We start from the raw sequence: 23255 nt of genomic DNA, 5'->3' as shown, positions 1-23255 counted from the left end.
GAGATGGAGGGTTCGGTTCCCCTCACCTAACCCTAAAAACCACCAGCAGTCACTGCTCTGTGTCACATATTTCACATAAATATGCATATCTTCTTGTTTTTTTGCCTTTTACTGCAGCTGAGGGAGCATCCTGTTCCACCAGTGTGCTTGGCAGTACAGACACTGATACACAAAAGGTTTTATTTATGAAACAATGAAGCTCTTCTTTCTGCGAAATGTTTTTGAACAAAACACTACATATTTCCTGGAAATTGGGTCATCAACAGGAAGTCTGTTCATGGAAAAGGCGTTTCTACCCTAAGGTCTGTGAAAGGACACACTGTCCCAAATACCATTGAAACGTTCTCTTTCGTAAGGTCAAACATCACCATGGTAACTTCATACTTGACAATGAAGACAGTCAGGAGTAAACGCTAAATGAAAGAATCTCAAAGAACTGTGGAGTGGCGAAGCAGACAGTTTGGAGCTATTCAACAGAGAGAGAACAGGAGTGTGAGCATTGCCACAGTGTGAACTGGAGCCATGAGAAGAAAAACAACATTTTGGGAGTTTTGGGGGAGTAAAAAGGAGCAACAAGAACTTGTGAGGCGAGCCAGTCACCTGAAGCCCTTAACTTCAGAGCTGTAAGTTCGACACAGTCAACAATTATGCCTGTCAGCATTTAAGTGGGTTTCACTTTGCCGATTTTGGACCTGTTAGCATTTTGCAAATGTTCACTGTTTTACTCTCTAGTATTTCCAGCTATTATGATCACATTGAATCTCCAAAAGTATTTTTTGCTTCAACGATGATTATCCGCAGCTCATCATGTACACAAAACTCTTGGAAAACTTACCAAGAAGATACTGTTAACCACCTGTTGCACATTAGCAGAATACAGTTTATACACTTTTCACATTTAATGTTATTGTCAGGCTACACAATGGTCTAATGGTTGGAGTGTTTGTCTCGCCATTTTAAGTTTTGGGGTTCAAATCCCAACTCTGGCCTTCCTGTGTGGAGTTAGCATGTTTTTCCTGTGCTCAGGGGGTTGTCCTCCAATTTGACAAAAAAATGCATGTTAGTTTTATGAATACTGTCCATAGATGTAAAGCATGTTTGTCTATTTTTGTCCTGCAAGGGACTGGAAACCAGTCCAAGGTGTGCCATTCTTTCTTGCTCAAAGTCAGCTAGAATAGCTTTCAGCTCACCCGTGACCCAAGTGAGGTCACGCAATACAGAAAGTGGATGGATGTCGTTTCCCTTAAAGCCATGAGTTGGCATGGAATCTCATTCAATTGCTACACTAATGAAATGTAAATTTATCTCAGAACCTCTTCTGCAGCCTTAGTTTGATCCGCACTTCTACCTGGAGGAGATAAAGTCGTGGATGGTGCATAACTTCCTCCAAATGAACAACTCAAAAACAGAAGCCATCGTAGATGGAACACTGCACCAAAACTGGGGATCCACCATCACCAGCATCACCTTCTCCGGCCATGACGTTCACATCTCCTTGTCAATTACCAACCTGGACCCGGTTGTTCAAAACTCGGTTTATTTTTTTAACTTTAACGGCACCGTTATCTTGTTGTCCAAAACTCAGTTAACTTTAACCCGTTGTTGACTTGACGTTAAATTTAACACACCTCAGGGCCGCCGATAACATTTTAACTGTGTGGTTAACTCTCGAGATGGCGTTCGCAGGTAACGATTTGCTTCAAACTTGGTGTGTAGCATCTCAAGACATGGGACATTAAAAGTTGGGAAAATAACATATTTCATAAAAAATTTTCAATCAATAAGACATGACTGTTATCTATTTGGATTTTTTAACGATCTTACATAATGAAGTCAAAAACAAATATTGGCAATAGATAAACATTGCGTCTGTATGAAGCACCCATTAAATTTCTCTATTTTCGCTGTCCACGGTAACTTGAATAACAGTCTAAAATTTGATTCAATTAGATATAATAAGCAGGTACATTGGACGACTGGTAACAGCGTCTGCCTCACAGTTCTGAGGACCGGGGTTCAATCCCCGGCTCCGCCTGTGTGGAGTTTGCATGTTCTCACCGTGCTTGCGTGAGTTTTCTCTGGGCACTCCGCTTTCCTCCCGCATCCCAAAAACATGCTTGGTAGGTTAATTGACAACTCTAAATTGCCTGTAGGTGTGAATGTGAGTGCGAATGGTTGTTTGTTTTTATGTGTCCTGCGATGGGCTGGCAACCGGTCCAGGGTGTACCCCGCCTCCTGCCCGATGATAGCTGGGATAGGCTCCAGCACTCCCGCGACCCTTGTGACCATAAGCGGGTCAGAAAATGGATGGATGGATGGATGGATGTGATGTCTGTTTCACTCCAGTCATGTAGGTGGCAGTAATGTGCTTCACAAACTGTCAGGCAACTGTCAAACAATGTAAACCCTGCCATGGGTTTTGATGTTTGAAAATAAGTAAAAAAAAAAAAAAAAAAAAAAACACAAATATCCGTTTCATAAATGAAATACCAGCCAAATTGTGAGTTATTTGGTGGCCATTTTTGTGCAAACACTAAAAGATATAAAATATTTCCACACACAGGACGAAGTTGCTAGACAACAGTGCTCTGCGAGCACAACTGCAAAATACCAAGATGGTGACTCTACTCCCCCCTGTTGGTACAGAGGTCTTCCGTAAGTTTACGGCAGTCTCACTGGAGGAGATACAACGATGCCGACAAGTTAAAGAAAACGAACCACAGAGAAAAGAAGACAAGAATATCCAGGTAGAATTTATTATGCAAAAGTGACTTGACTGATTCAATCATCCCACTGACCACACAACAATCACAAAACACTCCTTTCTCAAATCATCTTTCACATCTAAAATGAACAGAAATGCCATTCATCATTTTTTATTTTTTATTTAAAAAAAAAAAAAGAAGTTTCACCTGGTGACTCAAGCTTCCAGTTTTGCCCTCGAGGCAGGTGGCTTTTCTGAATGAAGAGCAGCAACTTCATCTTGCAGTGCGAGGGTTTTATTTCGCTCTCCTCGACCTATCTTACATCTCTGTCTCCTTGACGGTTTGGAAAGTCCTCCTTGGCATTGTCTGTCTCGTCACAGTTGATCATTTGCATGCTTCGGCTGCTATTATTTTGGCAAGGGTTTGGAGGTAGTCCTGCACTGCTTTCACATCTGCACTCGCCATCAAGCTGTAGGGGCTATGGAGCACACTCGTAACTCAAGACAAAAACATTTCTTGATAAGTTTAGAGACTCCTAAATTGAGGTTTCACTGTATACACAAATACAGTGGACCCCTGAATATTAGCACTTTGACCTTCACAGATTTATCCAATGGTGGGTTTTTTTTGGAGAACCTATCCCCAGCTATTGGCAATATTTTTGGACCTGATCCCCCACTTATTCCCCTGGGGGGGATTATAATGGTAACTAGAAGGAGTGTCATTTCTTCATGGATTGGACAGGCCAAACCCATACGAATAGCAAGAGTCCACTTTACATTGATCTCAACCCATTTTATTATGAATTCTTTTTCATCGTTATCTAACAGGGATATGCTCATTTTGTCTAAAGTTTGTCTTTCTGCATTGATGTAAGCCTTTCCTGATACATTTCAGTGGAATGAAGAAACTCAAATGGTACATTGACTGATTATTCAAAATGGCTTGGATATAATAAAAGCATTTGCTGGGTTTATTCAAAATGCAAAGTTGCCTTTGAAGTGACAAAACATATGTGGAATTATTCACGTCCACTAGGATAGGCAATAAAAAAAGGACAATGGATGGCAGTGAGTTTGCCATCTGATTGGCTAGTTCTCTGATTGACAGGTGACAGAGGAGCAGAAGATTCCAACGTGTGACTTGGAGCGTGGGAAGCCCCTCCCGTTCATCTTTGGTGATCCACCCCATGAGTTTGTCAGCACCCCACTGCAGGAACTGGATCCTTTCTACCAAACACAGAAGGTCTCAGAATTGTGTCCCTTTGGCCAATGAGCGCACTCCTTGTCTTAGCAGATATTCAGTGCTGTACAGATGTGACCGCTGACCTTCTGTCATCTGTACAGACATTCATTGTTCTAGATGGAAAAAAGATCATCCACAGATTTAATTCTGATCCTGCTTGTTTCCTGCTGACTCCTTTCAACCTTATGAGGACTACTGCTATCAAGATCCTCCTCCACTCATATCCTTTTGATGCATAAACAAATTTACATCTACTTTAGCTACCTTTACACTGCATATCGTGATAGTCAACTCCTCAGCTATCAATACAGTATATCTATACAACTATATATTGAGCTGTCTGGTCATTGTTAGCTTATGCATATATGTTTGTTCCTTAATTAATTGCACCTTTTTCCAAGCTTTTATCCTCCTGACAGTTTTGACCAATTGTGTGTTCATGACGATAGCCAACCCTCCAGAGTGGAGTGGAGTTCTCAAGTGAGTTAAAGAGCCAATATTGACTTGTCAGCACTGTGTGCCACTGCACATAGTGGATTACCATTGACTCACCCTAGAGGCCAGAAGCCCTCATGTTAGTCAGCCAATAAAGCAATCATGTGAACGGTGATTTATTTATTTTTTTAATCTTTGAACAGATCCACTTTTATTGCCATCTACACGTTTGAGGTGCTCGTCAAAGTTCTGGCTCGAGGTTTCTGTGTCGGTCAGTTCACCTTCCTCAGGGATCCATGGAACTGGTTGGACTTGATGGTCATCAGCACGGCGTAATGCACATCCACACATTCACACTTACCATGAAGATGATGATGATAGTGATAACGATAATGATGATGATGACAATCATGTGAAGTAGGTGCTCTGTTTTCAGATACCTGACAAATATGGTGCATTCACGAACTGTTTCTGCATTCCAAGTCCTTCCAGCACTAAAGGCCATCACAGCGATACCTGGTGTGTGTGTGTGTTTGTGTGTGTGTATGCATGCGTGCGTGTGTGTGCGAGCTAACGTGAGCCTCAGTGTATTTTGGCCTTGTAAGGTTTGAAGACAACGCTCAGCGTGCTCATGCAAACAGTGAAGAAGATGGCCCACGTGACCGCCCTGAGCCTCATCTGCCTCAGTGTACTAGCTGTGCTTTCGCTGCATAACTTCATGGGCGTCTTGAGGCAAAAGTGTGTGCTGATGCCACCAAGCAACCACTCCTTGGAATACTTTGATTTTCAAGAGTACATCAACAATCCTGGTGTGAAACTGATCATTTTATCTCTCACATGTCTGATTTCTGCTCTAAAATGTGACATGTATGTGTCTGACAGTCAACTATTATTATCCACCCGGAAGCATTGATGCTTTGCTGTGTGGAAACAGTTCTGAGGCTGGGTATGTGTTTGGTAATACTCACACACTGTCCAACACTGACTGACCAGTGGTGAAGACATGACAACATTGGATTTTTTAGGATCTGTCCAGAGGGCTATAAGTGTCTGAGGGCAGGGCCCAACCCAAATTACGGCTACACAAACTATGATTCCTTCGGTTGGGCTTTCCTGGCTCTGTTTAGAGTGATGACTCAGGACTTCTGGGAGAACCTTTTCCAACTGGTCTGTAAAAAATTATTTCCAGGTCACATAAATCTGCTCAGATCCCTGTATGTGATCTGGAACACTGGTTTGTCTCTGCAGACATTGCGCTCAGCTGGCAAAACCTACACCATCTTCTTCGTGGTTGACATTGTAGTGGGCTCTTTTTCCCTCCTAAGTCTCATTGTGGCAGTGTTCGCCATGGCATCTGTGGAGCAGAAGCAGGCGGAGATGGCTGTGGCCAAACAGAAGGACAAAGAGTATGCTCACATATTGGAGACACTGAAGAAAAATTTGCAGGAGGTCAGGTGACATGGTACTTAGTATGTCATGGCATAGAAACATTTCACTTGATGAAAGTGTGTGTGTGTGCGTGTTGTGTGTGTGTGCGTGTAGGTGCCTGGCAATGCTTGTCTCACTGAAAAGCAACATCCATCAGCAGACACGGAAGGTGTTAATACACAAACACACACATACAGCGTCGAAAATAAGTATTTAACATGGCAAGTATTTAACATGGCACCCATTCTCTCACTAAATATATTTCCAAAGGTGCTAACATTTCACCAGATGTTGGGAACAACACAAGTAATCTATACATACAAAGAAAGTAGAACAAATAAGCTCAGAAATTAAGTTGTGTGTAAAAATGTGAAATGACACAGGGAAAAAACATTGAACACATGAAGAAGAGGAGGTGCAAAAAGACATGGAAAGCAAAGACAGCTATCTTTCAATCTATCAATAATCAAACAGCAATCCAGCCCCTTGTCTGTGCAAATTAATATAAGATGGTTCAGTCCTAATTGATGACCTGCAAAAAGGTCTCCTTGCCAAGGTGTGAGTCAAGACACATCTCATGATGGGTAAGAGCAAAGAGCTGTCTCAAGGCCATCGCAAAGTAATTGTTGCAAAACATAATGATTGGATTGGTTACAGGCGCATAGCTCAGCTTCTGAATGTTCCAGTGAGCACGGTTGGGGCCATATTACGTAAGTGGAGAGCCAATCATACCACTATAAATTTGCCTCCATCAGGTGCTCCTCGCAAGATTTCTGACAGAGGAGTGCAATGAAAAATCAGAAGAGTTGTCCAAGAGCCAAGGCCCACCTGTGGAGAGCTTCGAAAAGACCTGGAATTACCAGGTACCTTTGTCACAAGGAAAACCGTGAGTAATGCACTCCGTTGCCATGGCCTGCATACACACTCACCACGCAAGACCCCATTGATGGAAAAAAAAAAAAAAAAAGCATGTCAAAGCTCATTTTAAATTTGCCGAACAACATTTGGACAAGCCAATTAAATACTGGTAGAATATAGTCTGGTCTGATGAGAGCAAAATGAAACTCTTTGGATGCCCTAATGCACACCACGTTTGTTGGAGAAATGGCAATGCGTATCACCCTCAAAACATCATACCAACAGTCAAGTTCAAAGGTGGAAACATGATGGTGTGGGGCTGCTTTCCAGAAAGTGGTACTGGTAAACTTTACATTATTGAAGGAAGGATGAATGGGCAAATGTACTGAGACATTCTTCACAAAAATCTGTTGGCATCTACGAGGATGATGAAAATGAAACGAGGGTGGACATTTCAGCAGGATAATGATTCAAAACATGCCGCCAAGGAAACTCTCAATTGGTTTCAAAGAAACAAAATAAAGCTGCGACAATGGCCTAGCCAATCACCTGACTTGAATCCAATCAAAAATCTATGGAAAGAACTGAAACTCAAGGTCCATAAAAGAACCCCACGGCCTCTTCAAGATTTGAAGACTGCTTGTGTAGAAGAATGGGCCAAAATCACACCAGAGCAATGCGTGCGACTAGTTTCTCCATACAGGAGGTGTCTTGAAGCTGTCATTGCAAACAAAGGCTTTTGTACAAAGTATTAAATAAATACCAATTGGCGTGTTCAATACTTTTTCCCTCTGTCATTTCACATTATTACACACAACTTAATGTTACATCTTATTTGTTCTACTTTCTTTGTATGTATGGATTACTTGGGGTGTTCCCAACATCTGCTGAAATTTTCATGTCAATAGCACCTTTGGAAATACATTTAGTGAGAAAAATGGTGACGTGTTAAATACTTATTACAACCACTGTATGTTACATGATCATAAAAAAATATGAAAAAAAAAAATAACACCCAAAGAACGGCTCCAACAGTGGGTGACAAGCACCTGCTGCTTATTGAGTCAAGACTTCTAAAAGTTTGCTGTATTTTCAGAGTGTGAGAATGAGCAAAGACCCCGTTTACCGTGCTGCTCCTCTTTCGCCAACATGTTCCTGAGGTGGACCTGTTGCAGCTGTTGTTGGGCTCAACAGCGACTCCTCCATTTTGTCACGGACCCCTTCTTCGATCTTGCTATCGTCATGTGCCTTGTGCTTAACACCATTTTTATGGCTATTGAGCATTATCCCTTGACGGAAGAGTTTGATGTGCTGCTCACAATCGCAGAGCAGGTCAGTCTGGATTTCATTCTGTAGTAGTTGTCTTTCACAATACAATTTCCAGATACAGATGAATGGAAAAACATGTCTTATCGAGCTGTCAGAGAGTTGTCTATTATGTTACAAATTAACACTCATGGGCCAGGATAACCCTTGACCTCTCACCCTCTTACTGACCTCCTCAGGTCTTCACAGGGATTTTTACAGCTGAGGTGGCCCTAAAACTTCTGGCCATGGGTCCCTACTTTTACTTCCAGGTTACGTCTGTTTTCAGCAACTTTATTAACTTTACTGTGACAACAAATAGAAAATCTAATTTTGTTCTCATGATTAACAGGTTGGTTGGAACATTTTTGACAGCATCATTGTTTTCTTTAGTGTGCTCCAGTTGGGACTGGCAGACAATTATGGGCTGAGACTGGTGAGTGTCATCTGTTGAATCACACTACCTTCCTACGTAGACTTGAATTTCCCTCATGATCAATACAGTGTCCTACTTGATTGCCTTCGTAGTTACGTGTGTTTAGGTTGGCCAAGTGGTGGTCAACCTTCAGCGCTCTGCTAAAGCTCATCGGAAAGTCGTTGGGGATTCTGAGGCGCTTCACTCTGCTTCTGGCCATCATCAGCTTCACATTTGCTGTGGTTGGAATGCAGCTCTTCACGAAGAACTACAAAGAAAATGTATGTCGCATCTCAAAAGACTGCAAGCTTCCTCGCTGGCACATGATCGATTACTTCCACTCCTTCCTCATCGTCTTCCGAGTGCTTTGTGGAGAGTGGATCGAGACAATGTGGGACTGCATGGAAGTTGCGGGTCAGCCTGCATGCCTTATCTTCTTCACAATGATGGTGGTCGTTGGAAAACTAGTGGTGAGTCACCACCGAGAGAACGACTGACTTGATGATCTTGACCTGCTGCTTATCCACTACCAATACCTATTCGACATACAGTATGTTACAAAAATTTGTTCCCGATCTCCATGCAGGTTTGGAATCTGTTCCTGGCCTTGTTAATAAACTCATCCAATGGAGATCTTTGGGCAGATTCAGAGGGAGAAGGACAAAAGAATCTACTGATCGCCTTGAATCGGATCGGTGGGGCTGTGAGCGGGATAAAATCGTGGGTCCTGGAGCAGATGGGCAAGAAGACAGGATGGAAGACCCAATTCAGAATTGATCTAAATCCTCCTGGTAGGTGCCAAATAGTATTTGTTTCCTTAATCATGATCCAATGGAATGTCATTTTCACTATTAGGACTTAAGAGTGAAGAGGTGAGCCAGAAGGAGTTCTTGGCACTTACTTTTGTAAGCTCAGAAGAGGCAGAATCAGAGGTCAGGGCCCTTGTCTATAATAAACCCTATGAACGTGCTTCCCAAATGTCGGGAAATGAAGCTGCTGATGAAAAAAAGGCCTTACAAGTAAATTATTCATCATCATGATTTCTGTAAAAGCAACAGACCAAGGTAATGAAAAGCCATATCTTGTGTGCTAGCATGGCGAGTCAGCAGTGTGCATGCACAAACGTGATGAGGGAAACACCCCTGCGAAGTGCTTCAGTGACCGTATGAACACACACACACACACACACATGGAAATGTGAGCATTTAAAAACAGGAGCCAATCACTGGGTCTGTGTGTGTGTGTGTGTGTGTGTGTGTGTGTGTGTGTGTGTTTTCAGAGTGTTACCAGTCCTGTCCAGTTTTGAACATGGACTCATGTCAGGACGGACGCCGAATCTGGTTGAATTTGAGGCAATCGTGTGTGTCTGTGGTTGAACACAAATCTTTTGAAGCCTTCATTACCTTTATGATTTTGTTGAGCAGTGGAGCTCTTGTAAGTATTTGTCCTTTTTATGATAAACTCTTGCCGCACATGAACTAATAGCACTAGTGTTTTTGTTTACTCCTATCTTTAATGCATTGATATGTTGATGATTGCAAACATGTCGGCGTGCAGGCAATTGAAGACATTCATCTGGAGAAGCGATTGCTGATCAGGACCATTTTGGAGTACGCGGATCAGGTCTTCACATGTGTCTTTGTGCTGGAGATGCTTCTGAGGTGGTTCGCTGGTGGATTCAAAAAGTACTTTACCAATGCCTGGTGCTGCATAGACTTCCTCATTGTGCTTGTAAGCCACATATCAAACGTACATTTGAGATGCATACAATGGTAAATGGAGTGCACTTGTATATCGCTTTAACTACACCATCACACTGCCCATACAGCAGTAGTGCACCACACATCAGGATGCCAAGTTAGCAAATACGATGTGAATGTGACCAAATGGAGCTTCCTGCGATAGCCTACTATGACTAAAGATAAGTCAGACTTTCTTCAAAGATGCTTCCAAGCTTTGAGGGACTTTTACTTGAGAAAAACTTATAATAGTATCCAGTAAGTTGAAGTCTCTCATGCAGAATTAATAGCTTTCATGTTTGAAAAAGAGATATTAAGGTCAGAGGTGCAGATTTGCGTGGTGGAGTCCGGGGCAGAAGTGGAGGACCCAAGTGCAAGGGAAGGCGGGAGGAAACCTAATGTACTCAAAAAGATTGACTCGAAAAAAGGTAAAAATATAAGTACCACAGCATATTAAAAAAAATACTGAATTAAATTCCAAAATTCATTATACAAAATAAAACAGGAGAAACAAAACACTTACCATTGAAGATCATGTTGAAAACATGAAGATGAAGGCTACATAACACGTGACAGCAACAATGACCTGACACAGACTGACAGAAACCAGACAGAAACTAAATACAAACAACTACAATTTCTTTTTTGGCTTATAAGACACAATAAGATGAACATAATATAAACAAATCTTTGTTATCATCTGCCAGATTTATATGCTTTCCACGACTGCCAACATTCTGGTAATTTCCCAGCTTCAAGCCATCAATTCTCTGAGAACTCTGAGACCTCTGAGGGTCTTGTCTCGCTTTGAAGGGATGAAGGTGAGCAGACACACGCACACCACTTGGCCACACAAACTCATCTTTTCACAAGTCTTCTTCAATGGTCCTCAGGTGGTGGCATCAACACTGTTTGGAGCCATCCCGTCCATCTTGGACGTGCTGCTCGTTTGTTCCACTTACTGGTTGATATTCAGCATCATGGGAGTGGATTTGTTTGCAGGAAGGTTTTCTCACTGCATAAACGACACTTCGGAAGAGTTATTTCACACCCAAGCCGTCAACAACAAGACAGAGTGTCTCATGCTAATGGAACAAAATTTCTCTGAAGTGCGCTGGAGGAATCCCGAAATAAATTTTGACAACGTAGGGATCGGTTTCCTGTCGCTTCTGCAAGTGGTCAGTCTGAAGTCTACTAGATGTGCTACATATCAAATATATAAAGCATGCTTACATACACTGTATGCAATCCATATTATACAACCCCAATTCCAATGAAGTTGGGAAGTTGTGTTAAACATAAATAAAAACAGAATACAATGATTTACTAATCATGTTCAAACTATATTTAATTGAATACACTACAAAGACAACATTTAATGTTCAAACTGCGAAAATTTATTGCTGCTTATTTCAGCAAGACAATGCAAAACCACATTCTGCACGTTACTACAGCGTGGCTTCGTAGTAAAAGTACGGGTACTAGACTGGCCTGCCTGCAGTCCAGACCAGTTTCCTATTGAAAATGTTTGGCGGATTATGAAGCATAAAATACGACAACGGAGACCCCGGACTGTTGAACGGCTGACGCTGTACATCGAGCAAGAATGGGAAAGAATTCCACCGACAAAGCTTCAACAATTAGTGTCCTCAGTTCCCAAACGTTTATTGAATGTTGTTCAAAGAAAAGGTGATGTAACACAGTGGTAAACATGACCCGGTCCCAGCTCTTTTGGAACGTGTTGCAGCCATAAAATTCCAAGTTAATGATTATTTGCTAAAAACAATCAAGTTGATCAGTTTGAACATGAAATATCTTGTCTTTGTAGTGTATTTAATTCAATATAGGTTGAACATGATTTGCAAATCATTGTATCTGTTTTTATTTATGTTTAACACAACGTCCCAACTTCATTGGAATTCGGGTTGTACACGGCCCTCAGTATAATTGAGTACAGCCGTACACCACCACCATAATAAACGTGCATCCAATGGTTCAAATCTACAGCATAAATATCTATCACCTAAATATAAAGACGATGGGCAGACACACAGACACAAAGATTGATTGACTGCTTGATTTATTTTATCAGGCGACTTTTAAAGGCTGGATGGACTTGATGTATGCAACAATGGACTCCAGACAGGTTAGAGCATCTCTCCTGACACCATGATTGCTAATAGAACTTAAGTACAAATAATTAACAGTAATTAACAGACATTGGCGTGTGTGTAGATTGAGTTGCAGCCAGAGTACGAGGCCAACGTGTACATGTCTCTATACATTGTCTTATTTATCATCTTTGGCTCCTTCTTCACCTTCAACTTCCTCGTTGGGGCCATCATTGAGTACCTCAAGCACCAGAAAGCCAAGATAGGTTTACACACACTTCTCTCTCACACACATCCACACACACACACTCTGAGTCGACTTGTTGTTCTTCTAGTGACCTTGCACTCATTTAAAGGGGATTTTTTTTTGTTCTGTTTTTTACTTGGGAGGAACAGGTCTTTTCATGACCAAGGAACAGATGAAATGTTACAATTCCAGGAAGACCTTAGACCTTAAGAAAGCCTGGAAGCCTATTCCCCGACCGCAAGTCAGTCCAACTCTTCGTCTTCTTCAACAAACGTGGTACATCTTTTTAGTTTGATGCATTTTTCTGCTATTTGTCATTGTCTGTCCTCAGAATAAGATTCAGGCGCTGCTCTTTGACATCGTGACAAAAGCCTCCTTTGATATATTCTTCACGGTGTTGGCTTGCCTCCAAGTGGTCGTCATGATGACGGAAACGTTGGAGCAAAGCTTTGAAAAGGAAATTATTTTACATTGGATTTACTTTGCCATCATAGTCATCTTCACAGTAGAGTGTGTCGTGAAGATCATAGCGCTCCGACAGAACTACTTTTCATTTGGATGGAACATCTTTGACTTCGTGCTGGTCATCTTGTCCATTTTGGGTGAGTCAGATGGTGATGTACATCAGGGGTCACCGACATAGTGTCAATGGGTAACAGGTAGGTACTCTGGACCACATGAGTAGTACACAGGCCTATTGTAAAAATATCTCAGCAGTGATGGGAAATTTTGATTTCCTCGGAATGTTGTAGAAATGATCATTTGAAAATGTATAAACTTGCAGAGATTCATACAAAGTTTTTTTGCTACCTTTTTAAATCATTGTTGATACTGTAATCCATCCATCCATTTTCTGGCGACTGGTTAGAACGTCTGCCTTCCAGTTCTGAGGAGCGGGGTTCAATCCCCGGCCCCGCCTGCGTGGAGTTTGCATGTTCTCCCCGTGCCTGCGTGGGTTTTCTCCGGGTACTCCGGTTTCCTCCCGTATCCCAAAAACATGCATGGTAGGTTGATTGACAACTCTAAATTGCCCGTAGGTGTGAATGTGAATGTGAATGGTTGTTTGTTTGTATGTGTCCTGCGATTGGCTGGCAACCGGTTCAGGGTGTTCCCCGCCTCCTGCCCGATGATAGCTGGGATAGGCTCCAGCACGCCCGTGACCCTAGTAAGTAGAAGCGGCACAGAAAATGGATGGATGGATGTAACCCGGTACATCCAGCACAGACACTTTTATTCACATTACTTACACATCCAAAATCAGAATTTCAGTCATGTGGCCCAGTCAGCCAATCATCATTGTATTTTTTGTGACGTGGTCACATGTTCATACGGCCAATCGGATTCATATACACTGTGACAAGGAAATGGAGAGGCTACAGCAGCCCGGCTAAGCGATGTGCCTACGCATAGCCGAACCAAAGCCAAATTTTAAGCACAACAGCTCATTATTTCCTTCCGAGACAAGACCACAACGACATTGAGGCACTTTCCATATTGCGATATTATGAAAACCGTGACATCCATTCATTATTAATAACAACATATAATTAAAGGTATTTTGACCAAATGTGATATTTCATAAGTGTGTATGAAACTGTAATACAGAAGAAGTACCTCAAATTTTCAAAAAGGTTGGTGACCCTTGATGTAGATACACATATTGCACATATACAGGACTTGTAGGCTTACAAGCCAGAGACCAGAATGTTTTGAGGAGTCAATACGAAGGAGGAAGGTAGATGTGGAATAAGGCAGTTGAAAGGGTGGCAGTTAAGGTTGAAGTCATTAGGTCTGGTGATTGGGAAGAAGGCAGGTATTCATTTTTTATTCTTGGAAGACAAGACCGATTTTTAGCTGTGGACATGTGGATGGCAATCAGGTAGCTTAGCAATAGGTGTGGTAGACAGTATTTCTCGCCCACTCCATAAATACTTTAGACATATTGATGTATTGGTCATATACGTGTGCATTGACTTCCTTGAATGACATGTTTTATCCTTCAGGATTGTTCCTGGCAGACTTGATAGAAAAGTACTTCGTCCATGGGTCTCAACTTTTCATTCTGATTCGATTGACTCGTGTCATCCGAATCCTTCATCTCTTCCGTGTTGCCAAGGGCGTACGAAGACTGCTCTACGCTTTGATGAGGTCACTTCCTGCACTTTTTAACATTGGACTCTTCCTCTCCCTCATTATGTTCATATTCTCTATCTTCGGCATGAAAAACTTTGCTTACGTGAAGAAAGGAGCTATGCTCGATGACATGTTTAACTTTGAGACATTTGGGAACAGCATGATCTGCTTGTTAACAATCACAACATCCGCCGGGTGGGACAGTTTGCTCTTCCCCATCATGAGCACCCCACCAGACTGCGATCCGCACATGGAAAATCCCGGGACGTCCGTTGTGGGAGACTGCGGTAGTCCGGCGGTGGGCGTCATCTTCGTCACTTCCTACATTATCCTGTCTTTCCTGATTGTGGTCAACATGTACCTTGTCGTCATTTTGGAAAACTTCAATATGGCTACCGAGGAGAGCGCTGACGAGCTCTGCGAGTCCGACTTTGAGATGTTTTATGAAACCTGGGAGAGGTTTGACCCACACGTGTCACACTTTATTCACTACAGGTGAGTTAAACCTACATGATTTGAACACAGCCTAGTGTATCCGCTTCAAGGTTGAAGGCAAACCGTTCAGATGCTGGTTCACCTCCAATTAGTTCAGAATGATGCCAATGCGTGGCATTTCTCTGGGTACCCCGGTTTCCTCCCACATTCCAAAAACATGTATGGTATGGTTAATTGAAGATTCTAAATTGTCCGTAGGTGTGAATGTGACTGTGAATGCTTGTTTGTCTATGTGTGCCCGGCATTGGCTGGCTACCAGTTCAGCATTTACCCCACCTCTCGCCCAAAGTCAGCTGGGATAGGCTCCAGCACGCCCGCAACCAGTCAAGAGAATAAGTGCTACAGAGAATGGATGATGCCAATGAATCTTTCTTATAACAAATAATGGAAATGGAAATAATCTCATGGCCTAAGGGATCTTAAACTCTTTTTGTTTCACGACTACCACAATATGTTCTTTCCTTCTTTTGAAATATTGTGACAACCAAAAGGTGTCATCTGATGTCATGTGTGACTGATGTGTAATGTATCTATGAGCTATTACGCTATCTAATTAACTGTACTGCCCTTCAGCCAGCTGTCGGATTTCTGTGACAATCTGAAAGATCCACTGAGGATTGCCAAACCAAACAGTATCAAAGTGATCAGCATGGATTTGCCTCTGGCTTTTGGGGACAAGATCCACTGTCTGGACCTCGTAGTGGCCCTGACTGCTCAGGTCATGTCATCACATTTGGTGTTGTTTTTCATTTTGCATTGCTCAAAATTCCATGCGTGGACAGGTACGGGGAATTTCAGGAGAAATTGATCATCTAAAAGCCACCATGGAGGAAAGGTTCATGGCCCGCAGCCCCTCCAAAGTCATGGTCAGTTCTCCTCTCTTCTTTTGTCTGACGTGGCATAATTGTTTGTTTGACCTCCTTTCGGCCTTTGGTGTTATTTCTAACAAGTTGTCACCTGCAGGGATCCTATCAACCAATCAGCAGCACTCTGAAAAGGAAGCGGGAAGATGTCGCTGCAACTGTCATCCAGAGAGCGTACAGGAAACACGCGGTGCAGTCGACACCCAAAATGGGAGAGGCCAATCAGATCATTCAGCAGGACGGAGATGAAGAGGAGTTGGTCCAGGTGCACCTTGCTGGTGTGCTGTGAGAACCTGGCACAATACAGTGTTGCCTTCTTTCTTGATGAAGTTCAGCACTTTGAGATCAACAAAATATTACTCTGAAGAATTTTATACTATATCTATCATACTACTAATATTAACAGTTTTAATCACACAAACTACTTTATTAACCTGAATGAGAAGAACAGAATAAATTTAAATCTAGTTTAGTATTTGCGCTCATCCAAGTGCAACACATTTACTTTTATTTTTTTGAGGCGGTGGGTTTCTATTCACAGAGAAACCAATACAGACTGCATCAGCACGACTGTTCTACGGTGACCACCCTTCTACGGTGGTTTTGGTGCCATTACCTTCGCTACCTTTGTGATGCAGTCAGTGAGCTACCTGCTGACAATAGACTGAACAAGTAATTATTTGAATATACAGTGGTTTTAACCACACTAAATTCTGGCGATCATTTGTCTATGACTGTCCATGACTGTTTTACAAAGTGCCACACTTTGAAACCACAACATCAGATTGAGTGCCACTTACTGTACACCACTTAAGCCAAACTCAGGCCCGGGGGCCAAATTTGGCCCACGATGTAATTATATTTGGCCCGCAAGACCATATCAAATGTGTATTACAGCTGGCCCGCCAGTATATAGCACATGCGCCACTAATATTACAAATCCCAGAATGCTTTGCTAGTGTTTTGGCCCATCAGTCTCGACCGGCGAGCGCCCCTTCCCTTTCTGTTGCAGTCGTTAGCAACTATGCTACTGGTCTCCTCGAGCAAATTTATACTTCCCCTTCCCAAAAATAGCCAACGGAAAACGGTTAACTTCCAAGACAGGTGGGAGGCAGATTGTCGGTTCACTAAAGTAAAAGACAGACCTGTTTGTCGTGTGCGCAGCAACGTGGCTGTAACAAAGAATATAACATCATTGAATTAATGTTTTTTTTTTAATGCCCTGTATCAACTCCTAGGCAGGGACTGTTAATAGTTTGAAGTTTGGATTTTTATTGAAGGACATTCTTATTTTTTGGGGTTCTTTTGTTGTTGACCTTTGAAAAAAGATTTCCTTCAAAAAGAAAGGTAATTGGAGATAGATAAATAGAAGATGGAGAGACAGAAGAATTCATGTTATCTATTTAAATACAAAACAACAAACAAATACCACTGACGTCTTTTATCGCAAATTAGATTTCTCGTGTTTATAATATTAAAGTTTGTTTATTCCAGATTCAGTGTTTTAAGCAAAACTTAACTTTGTTGTCATATGATAAACTTTAGCGCTACATTTCTGGAGAGAAGGGAAACATGCACATTGCAATGATTTTTCATTACATTTTGAGTTTGGCCCGTGATGTTGTCCCAATTTTTAATTTTGGCCCACCGTGAGTTTGACTTTGACACCCCAACAGTAGACCATCGACGTGGAAAGAAGTGCAGAAAGACCCATAGTGAGGATAGGCGGTACAGAAAATGGATGGATGGATACATATGTGCGTTTATTGTTGATGTGAGTTCTTGTTGATGCATGATTGGATTTTGTTCGGAGAGATTGAGGTGATTGTGGAAGTAAATGTTAATTTTCTTTCAACTTTTGGAGCCTAACTTTTCATCTATTAATGAAATATCAAGACATTTTACTTGGTTTTATATGTTTTACAATGTACTGTGTAAGTGCATATACATGATGAACAATGTGTTTGAAATGCAAAATAGATATTGTGAATAGATATTCCTCATATCATTTTGTCTGCTCAATAAAATCATGACTGTGAGGTACAGCTCTCCACTCCTTTGATTGATCACCTTAAATCTAGTCAGAAGACCAAGACGATGATCTGCTAATGAGGACGTCCCTAACTTACCCGTCACCAGACGTGCGGCATCCCTGCTAAAGAAAGCAGCGGAGTCAGATAAAATGGTGTGCAAAATGTATTGAATTGACAATGTCCTGGAACCTTTGTCCAGACTTCAACACTAACCTTCAATTCGATCTAGAATTTTCATCTTTTGCAAAATTTTCCCTCATGGTCCAACTAGATATTGTGTGTTATTTGAGGGTCTTTAACATATCTCCCACATCTGCTTTATGCATTGAAAATCAAGGTAACCTAATGGCCACATTTTACTCTGGTTCATCACAGCCTCTCATCACCACAGAGAAAAAATGAGGGCACTGATGGTTAACATGCAAGGCTTTTGTATCGGTTGTCGGACTGCAGTGAATATTAAAACTACATAAAGGTCACAACAATGAGTCCACAAGTACAAACAAGCAGCTGGAAGGCGCTATTTCCCCTGAGCTTCAAGTGATGACATTTAGCAGATCTGTGATGATGTACAAGTGTATTTATATGTGAATCTTCATCCTCTCGTCACGTGGTCCCAAAAAAATACGCAAATGTCTCCTGAGAAATCAATGGAATTTGCATCAACAATGACGCTGCCGCGGTTATAAACATTTGATTCACAAAGTGATGTGGATGGGGCAAATTGGTTGTGTTGTGGTTCACATTGATGATGAAACTGACAAGCCATCAAGCAACTGAGACAGACTGCAACTCTGTGTCAAGAGATGAATAATGAAGGTGGATGGCTGATGGATGGATCGATAATGGATGGATGGATGACAGATGGATGGATGATTAAGGTGAATGGGTGATGGATGTATCGGTAATAGTATATGGATGGATGACAGTTTAATGAATGGATGATGAAGGTGGATGGGCTTTGGCTGGATCAATAATGGATGGATGGATGACAGATGGATGATTGTTGGATGGAGTATGACAAATGGCTGGATGATGGATGAATGGGTGATAATGGATGGATGATGATGGGTGGAGGATGATGACAGCTGGATAATAATGGATGGATGATGACGGATGGATGGATGGCAGATGGGAGGATGATAAAAGATGGATGACGACAGAAGGATGGATGCTGATAGATAGATGATTAGGGTGGAAGGATGATTGGGCGGCTTCGGCTCAGTTGGTTGAGCGCATCGTTCAGTGACTTAAGGGTCAACGGTTCGAATCCCTGCTCTGACTGTCTGCTGTCAAAGTATCATTGGCCAAGACACTGAACCCTAAATTCCTCCCAGAGGGCCTGGCATGCCGGCGGCCGCCCATGGGTGTATTCATGTGTGCGGGATGGTGTCAATAAAGCGCTACTTATATAAATGCACTCCATTTAGCATGATGGATGAAGAAGACGATGTCCCTACTTGCTGAAAGCTAATTTGGCAGAAGGAAGGGGTACAGATCGTGCAGCATTGCATTTATGAGACAAACACGTAGAAATGGCGCTGAGCACGTCGCTGACAAGCTGTTAGTTGTTTTTCACCGGTGTCGCTGGTTAACATTCATACGTGTTGATGTGTCATTGTCCCAAAACGTTGAATTATTCACATTCCTGTTTGATGTAAATCAAAAGGACTTTTTCTTATGACTACTTACAACGTCGATAGTGATGTTTCTAGAATTAATGCCGTGACATAAAACACTCCTAATCATACATATGACCACGTGAAGGTGGCATTAGCGAGGCCGCTTGGTGTTTCTCCCTCATCCATCTAATCATCATTGTGCTGCTATAAAGAGGACAGGTCAAAACATCGCCAAAAGGCAAACGGAGGAGCAGCCATGGACAAAGGTACAGTATGTGGTAAATTGACTTTTTTTATGTGATGCTGGCGAACGTGAAAAGGCAATATTTGGCATTCATTTCCACTCTTCAAAATTTACATTAAATCCTTTTGAAATGGGTTGATATGGGAAAGTAGACGGGCTTCTCTATCGACATTACTGACGTCATACGCCAACATTTTAAAAATCTTTAATGTACGATATTGATATTTCCCAATATGACCTCAACCTGTGCACATTCCTTGCTTAATTCCAACTTTCCGGACTTATGCTACTTGGCATGCGGGCACCCTGAAAACCTCTTAAACCAAGAAATAGAGGATGGAGTTTTCCATGTTTGCCTTATACAAACTCAATGACATAAACTCAATGGAAGGGTTAGTGTTAGTGTTGTAGTCAAGAATGTGAAGTGAGTTATCCACACTCTCTCCCGAAATGAGGCGCTGCTAAATGAACATGAAAACAGAGTGTATCACATCAAATGAGGTGAGTTTGCGTCTCTTGCAGTTATTCTCTTCCTGTCACTCGTGACACTGGCTGGCGTCTCCTCTCAGTCAATCACAGACAGCCAGAGAGTGTTCTCCATCGCTGTGAGTCGAGTGCAACATCTCCACCTGCTGGCCCAGAGACTCTTTTCGGACTTTGTGAGTGTTGCCAGCTAGTTATAGCTGGGGAGTATCGAGCCACTGTTTTGTTTGTTGTTGTTTTCTTGACGTATACTTGCTCGTTTGTTTTAGGAGAGTTCTCTGCAGAACGAGGATCAGCGTCAGCTCAACAAGATCTTCCTGCAGGATTTCTGCAACTCAGATTACATCATCAGTCCCCTGGACAAGCACGAAACGCAACGAAGCTCGGTCATTAGGCGACACCTCAACTAACTCTTCAAACCTTTTCACAAGCTTCTTGAACTAACTCCAACCTTTTCACAAGCTTCCTCAACTAACGCTTCAATTCTTCAAAAGCTTCTTCAACTAACACTTAAACTCTTCACAAGCTTTAACGCTTCAACACTTTTCACGTTTCTTTAACTAATCATTCAACACTTCACAAGTTTCTTTAACGAAGGCTTCAACACTTCACAAACTTCTTCAACTAATTCCAACTCTTTTCACTAGCTTCAACTAACTTTTTAACACTTTTCACAAGCTTCTTCAACCAACTTTTTTAACACGTTTCACAAGCTTCTTTTTAACCAACTATTCAACTCTTTTCACTAGCTTCTTCAACAAACGCTTCAACACTTTTCACAAGCTTCTTCAACAATCGCTTCAACTCTTCACGAGCTTCTTTAACTTTTTAACCCTTTTCACATGCTTCTTCAACTAACCCTCAACTATTTTCACTAGCTTACTCAACAAACGCTTCAATGCTTTTCACTAGCTTCCTCAACAAACACTTCAACTCTTTCCCCAAACTTCTTTAACAAATGCTTCAACTCTTCACAAGCTTTTTCAACTAACTCTTCAACTCTTTCCACTAAGTTCTTCAAATAACTCTCTACCACTTCACAAGCTTCTTTTAATCTTCAACTCTTTTCACTAGTTTCTTCAACTAACTCTTCAGATTCATCTACAACACAACTGACTAGAGTGACCAGAAATGCAAATTTACCTGGAGGAATTCCCTTTTTGATAGCTAAAATAGCATCCGACTGGGATTTGAAAATCCTCTGGCGTTCGATGATGTCAATCTAGGAGTGGTAGTGGTAGTGGTAGTGGTTGTGGTGGTGATGCAAATCGTTTTAAGGGGGGCTTCTCGGTTTAGGGCATTTAGGCAGTGTTCATGCAGTTAGTTCATGTCAAACCTTATCACAACACCACTGATTGGTCTCAACATCGCTCAGTGTGAATAACTGCGGTATTTACTGTAACGTATGACAGAATATCATACCAACTCTATTACTAAATTGTCACCGAAAATACAAATAGTACTACATTTGTTTGGAGTATTCATTCCACACTCCCAAAACAAGAATGGGAATTGTTGTCCGTATATGCCCTGTTATTAACTGCTGACCAGTCCAAGCTAGACTCCAGAACAGGATAAATGCTCGAAAATGGATGGATGGATGTTTGGATCAATTTATATCAGGAGGTAAGCTCATTATCATCTTGTCTGTCAAAAACGGAAGGTGCCTCCTCACACTTCCACTGTTTCCTAGACAAAGAGTTGTACTTAATTACTTAAGTATATGGCCAAAGGTCAAATAGAAAGATGAAGTAAAAGAAAAAAAGAACAGTACAAAGATGATGAAGTGTATATTATTGATTTGAAATGGGTTTAGGTTCTGAAGCTGCTGTCTATCTCCTATCGATTGGTGGAATCGTGGGAATTTCCTAGCCGTTCCCTCTCTGGTGGCTCTGCTCCCAGAAATCAGGTTTCTTCAAAACTTTCTGAACTGAAGATGGGAATCCTCCTGCTAATCAGGGTGAAAAGACACACACACACGCATACACGCGCGCACACACATACACACACGTCAGTAAGTCGGGTCTCTAAGTGTGGGCGTTGCATCAGGAATCAGCTGTTCCTTCAGGCCAATCAGGATGCAGCTGAGATGTTAGCTGACAGCTCCGCCCTGCAACTGCCGCCATATGGAAACTATTATCAAAGTGTGGCAGACGATGAGTCCTTGAGACGAATGTATGAACTGCTGGCGTGCTTCAAGAAGGACATGCACAAGGTCAGCGCTGTGCCACAAATGTGTGTGTGTGATTTGTGACGACGTGATTAAAAAAATAATAATAATAATGCATCTGCAGGTGGAGACTTACCTGACGGTTGCCAAATGTCGACTCTCACCAGAGGCCAACTGCACTTTGTAGACCTGCCGTCGCACAGTCAGCATCTCGTTGGCTCATGCTGTCAATTTGACGTGGAAGTCTTGTAATGTGATGAAATAAAAGTGTTTGGGCTCATGCATTGAAATGTGAATCTATGAACATCTAAAAAAGATATATGACAATATTTAAGATGGACACTGTGATGACCTGACGATTACCAGGGGAAAAAAATTCACCCAATCACCATTTTTTTTAAAACTCCCCAATTTTTGTGAGGTAATTACAATACTGAAAAAAAGTTTACATTTTAATTTTTAAGATATGAAGACTCCAGTACAGTGGCCATCTGAACACCGTACATGTGAAACTGAACCTAGATAGCAATCTGTTAGTCCCAAAGAAAATTCCCAAAAATGAACATAAGAATAATCCATCCATCCATTTTCTGAGACGCTTCTCCTCACTAGGGTCGCGGGCGTGCTGGAGCCTATCCCAGCTATCATCGGGCAGGAGGCGGGGTACACCCTGGACTGGTTGCCAGCCAATCGCAGGGCACATACAAACAAACAATCATTCGCA

General features: G+C 41.9%; 2 protein-coding genes across 2 annotated transcripts; both read left to right on the top strand.

The window, feature by feature from the left end:
- The first annotated feature begins 297 nt into the window (after positions 1-297).
- Positions 298-18018, top strand: scn4ab (sodium channel, voltage-gated, type IV, alpha, b). The gene is made up of 31 exons (XM_061699844.1): positions 298-623; positions 2564-2747; positions 3816-3950; positions 4052-4170; positions 4341-4430; positions 4589-4717; positions 4822-4904; positions 4991-5194; positions 5268-5331; positions 5411-5552; positions 5634-5834; positions 5928-5982; positions 7768-8003; positions 8177-8248; positions 8329-8412; positions 8505-8861; positions 8978-9182; positions 9247-9410; positions 9485-9554; positions 9671-9825; positions 9949-10122; positions 10838-10951; positions 11024-11308; positions 12223-12276; positions 12366-12503; positions 12625-12729; positions 12820-13090; positions 14492-15116; positions 15690-15834; positions 15899-15982; positions 16080-18018. The coding sequence occupies exons 1-31, from the start codon at positions 523-525 to the stop codon at positions 16266-16268; spliced, it is 5034 nt and encodes a 1677-aa protein (XP_061555828.1). The 5' UTR covers positions 298-522; the 3' UTR covers positions 16269-18018.
- Positions 18019-19890: 1872 nt separating this feature from the next.
- gh1 (growth hormone 1) lies at positions 19891-22725 on the top strand. The gene is made up of 6 exons (XM_061699650.1): positions 19891-19900; positions 20401-20537; positions 20631-20747; positions 22178-22321; positions 22430-22576; positions 22656-22725. The coding sequence occupies exons 1-6, from the start codon at positions 19891-19893 to the stop codon at positions 22716-22718; spliced, it is 618 nt and encodes a 205-aa protein (XP_061555634.1). The 3' UTR covers positions 22719-22725.
- Positions 22726-23255: the final 530 nt, after the last annotated feature.

This window comes from Phycodurus eques, chromosome 16 (assembly GCF_024500275.1).
Source record: "Phycodurus eques isolate BA_2022a chromosome 16, UOR_Pequ_1.1, whole genome shotgun sequence".
NCBI classification, from domain to species: Eukaryota; Metazoa; Chordata; class Actinopteri; order Syngnathiformes; family Syngnathidae; genus Phycodurus; species Phycodurus eques.
Note: the sequence above shows the minus strand (reverse complement) of the source record. Positions and strands in the feature narration are given on the sequence as shown.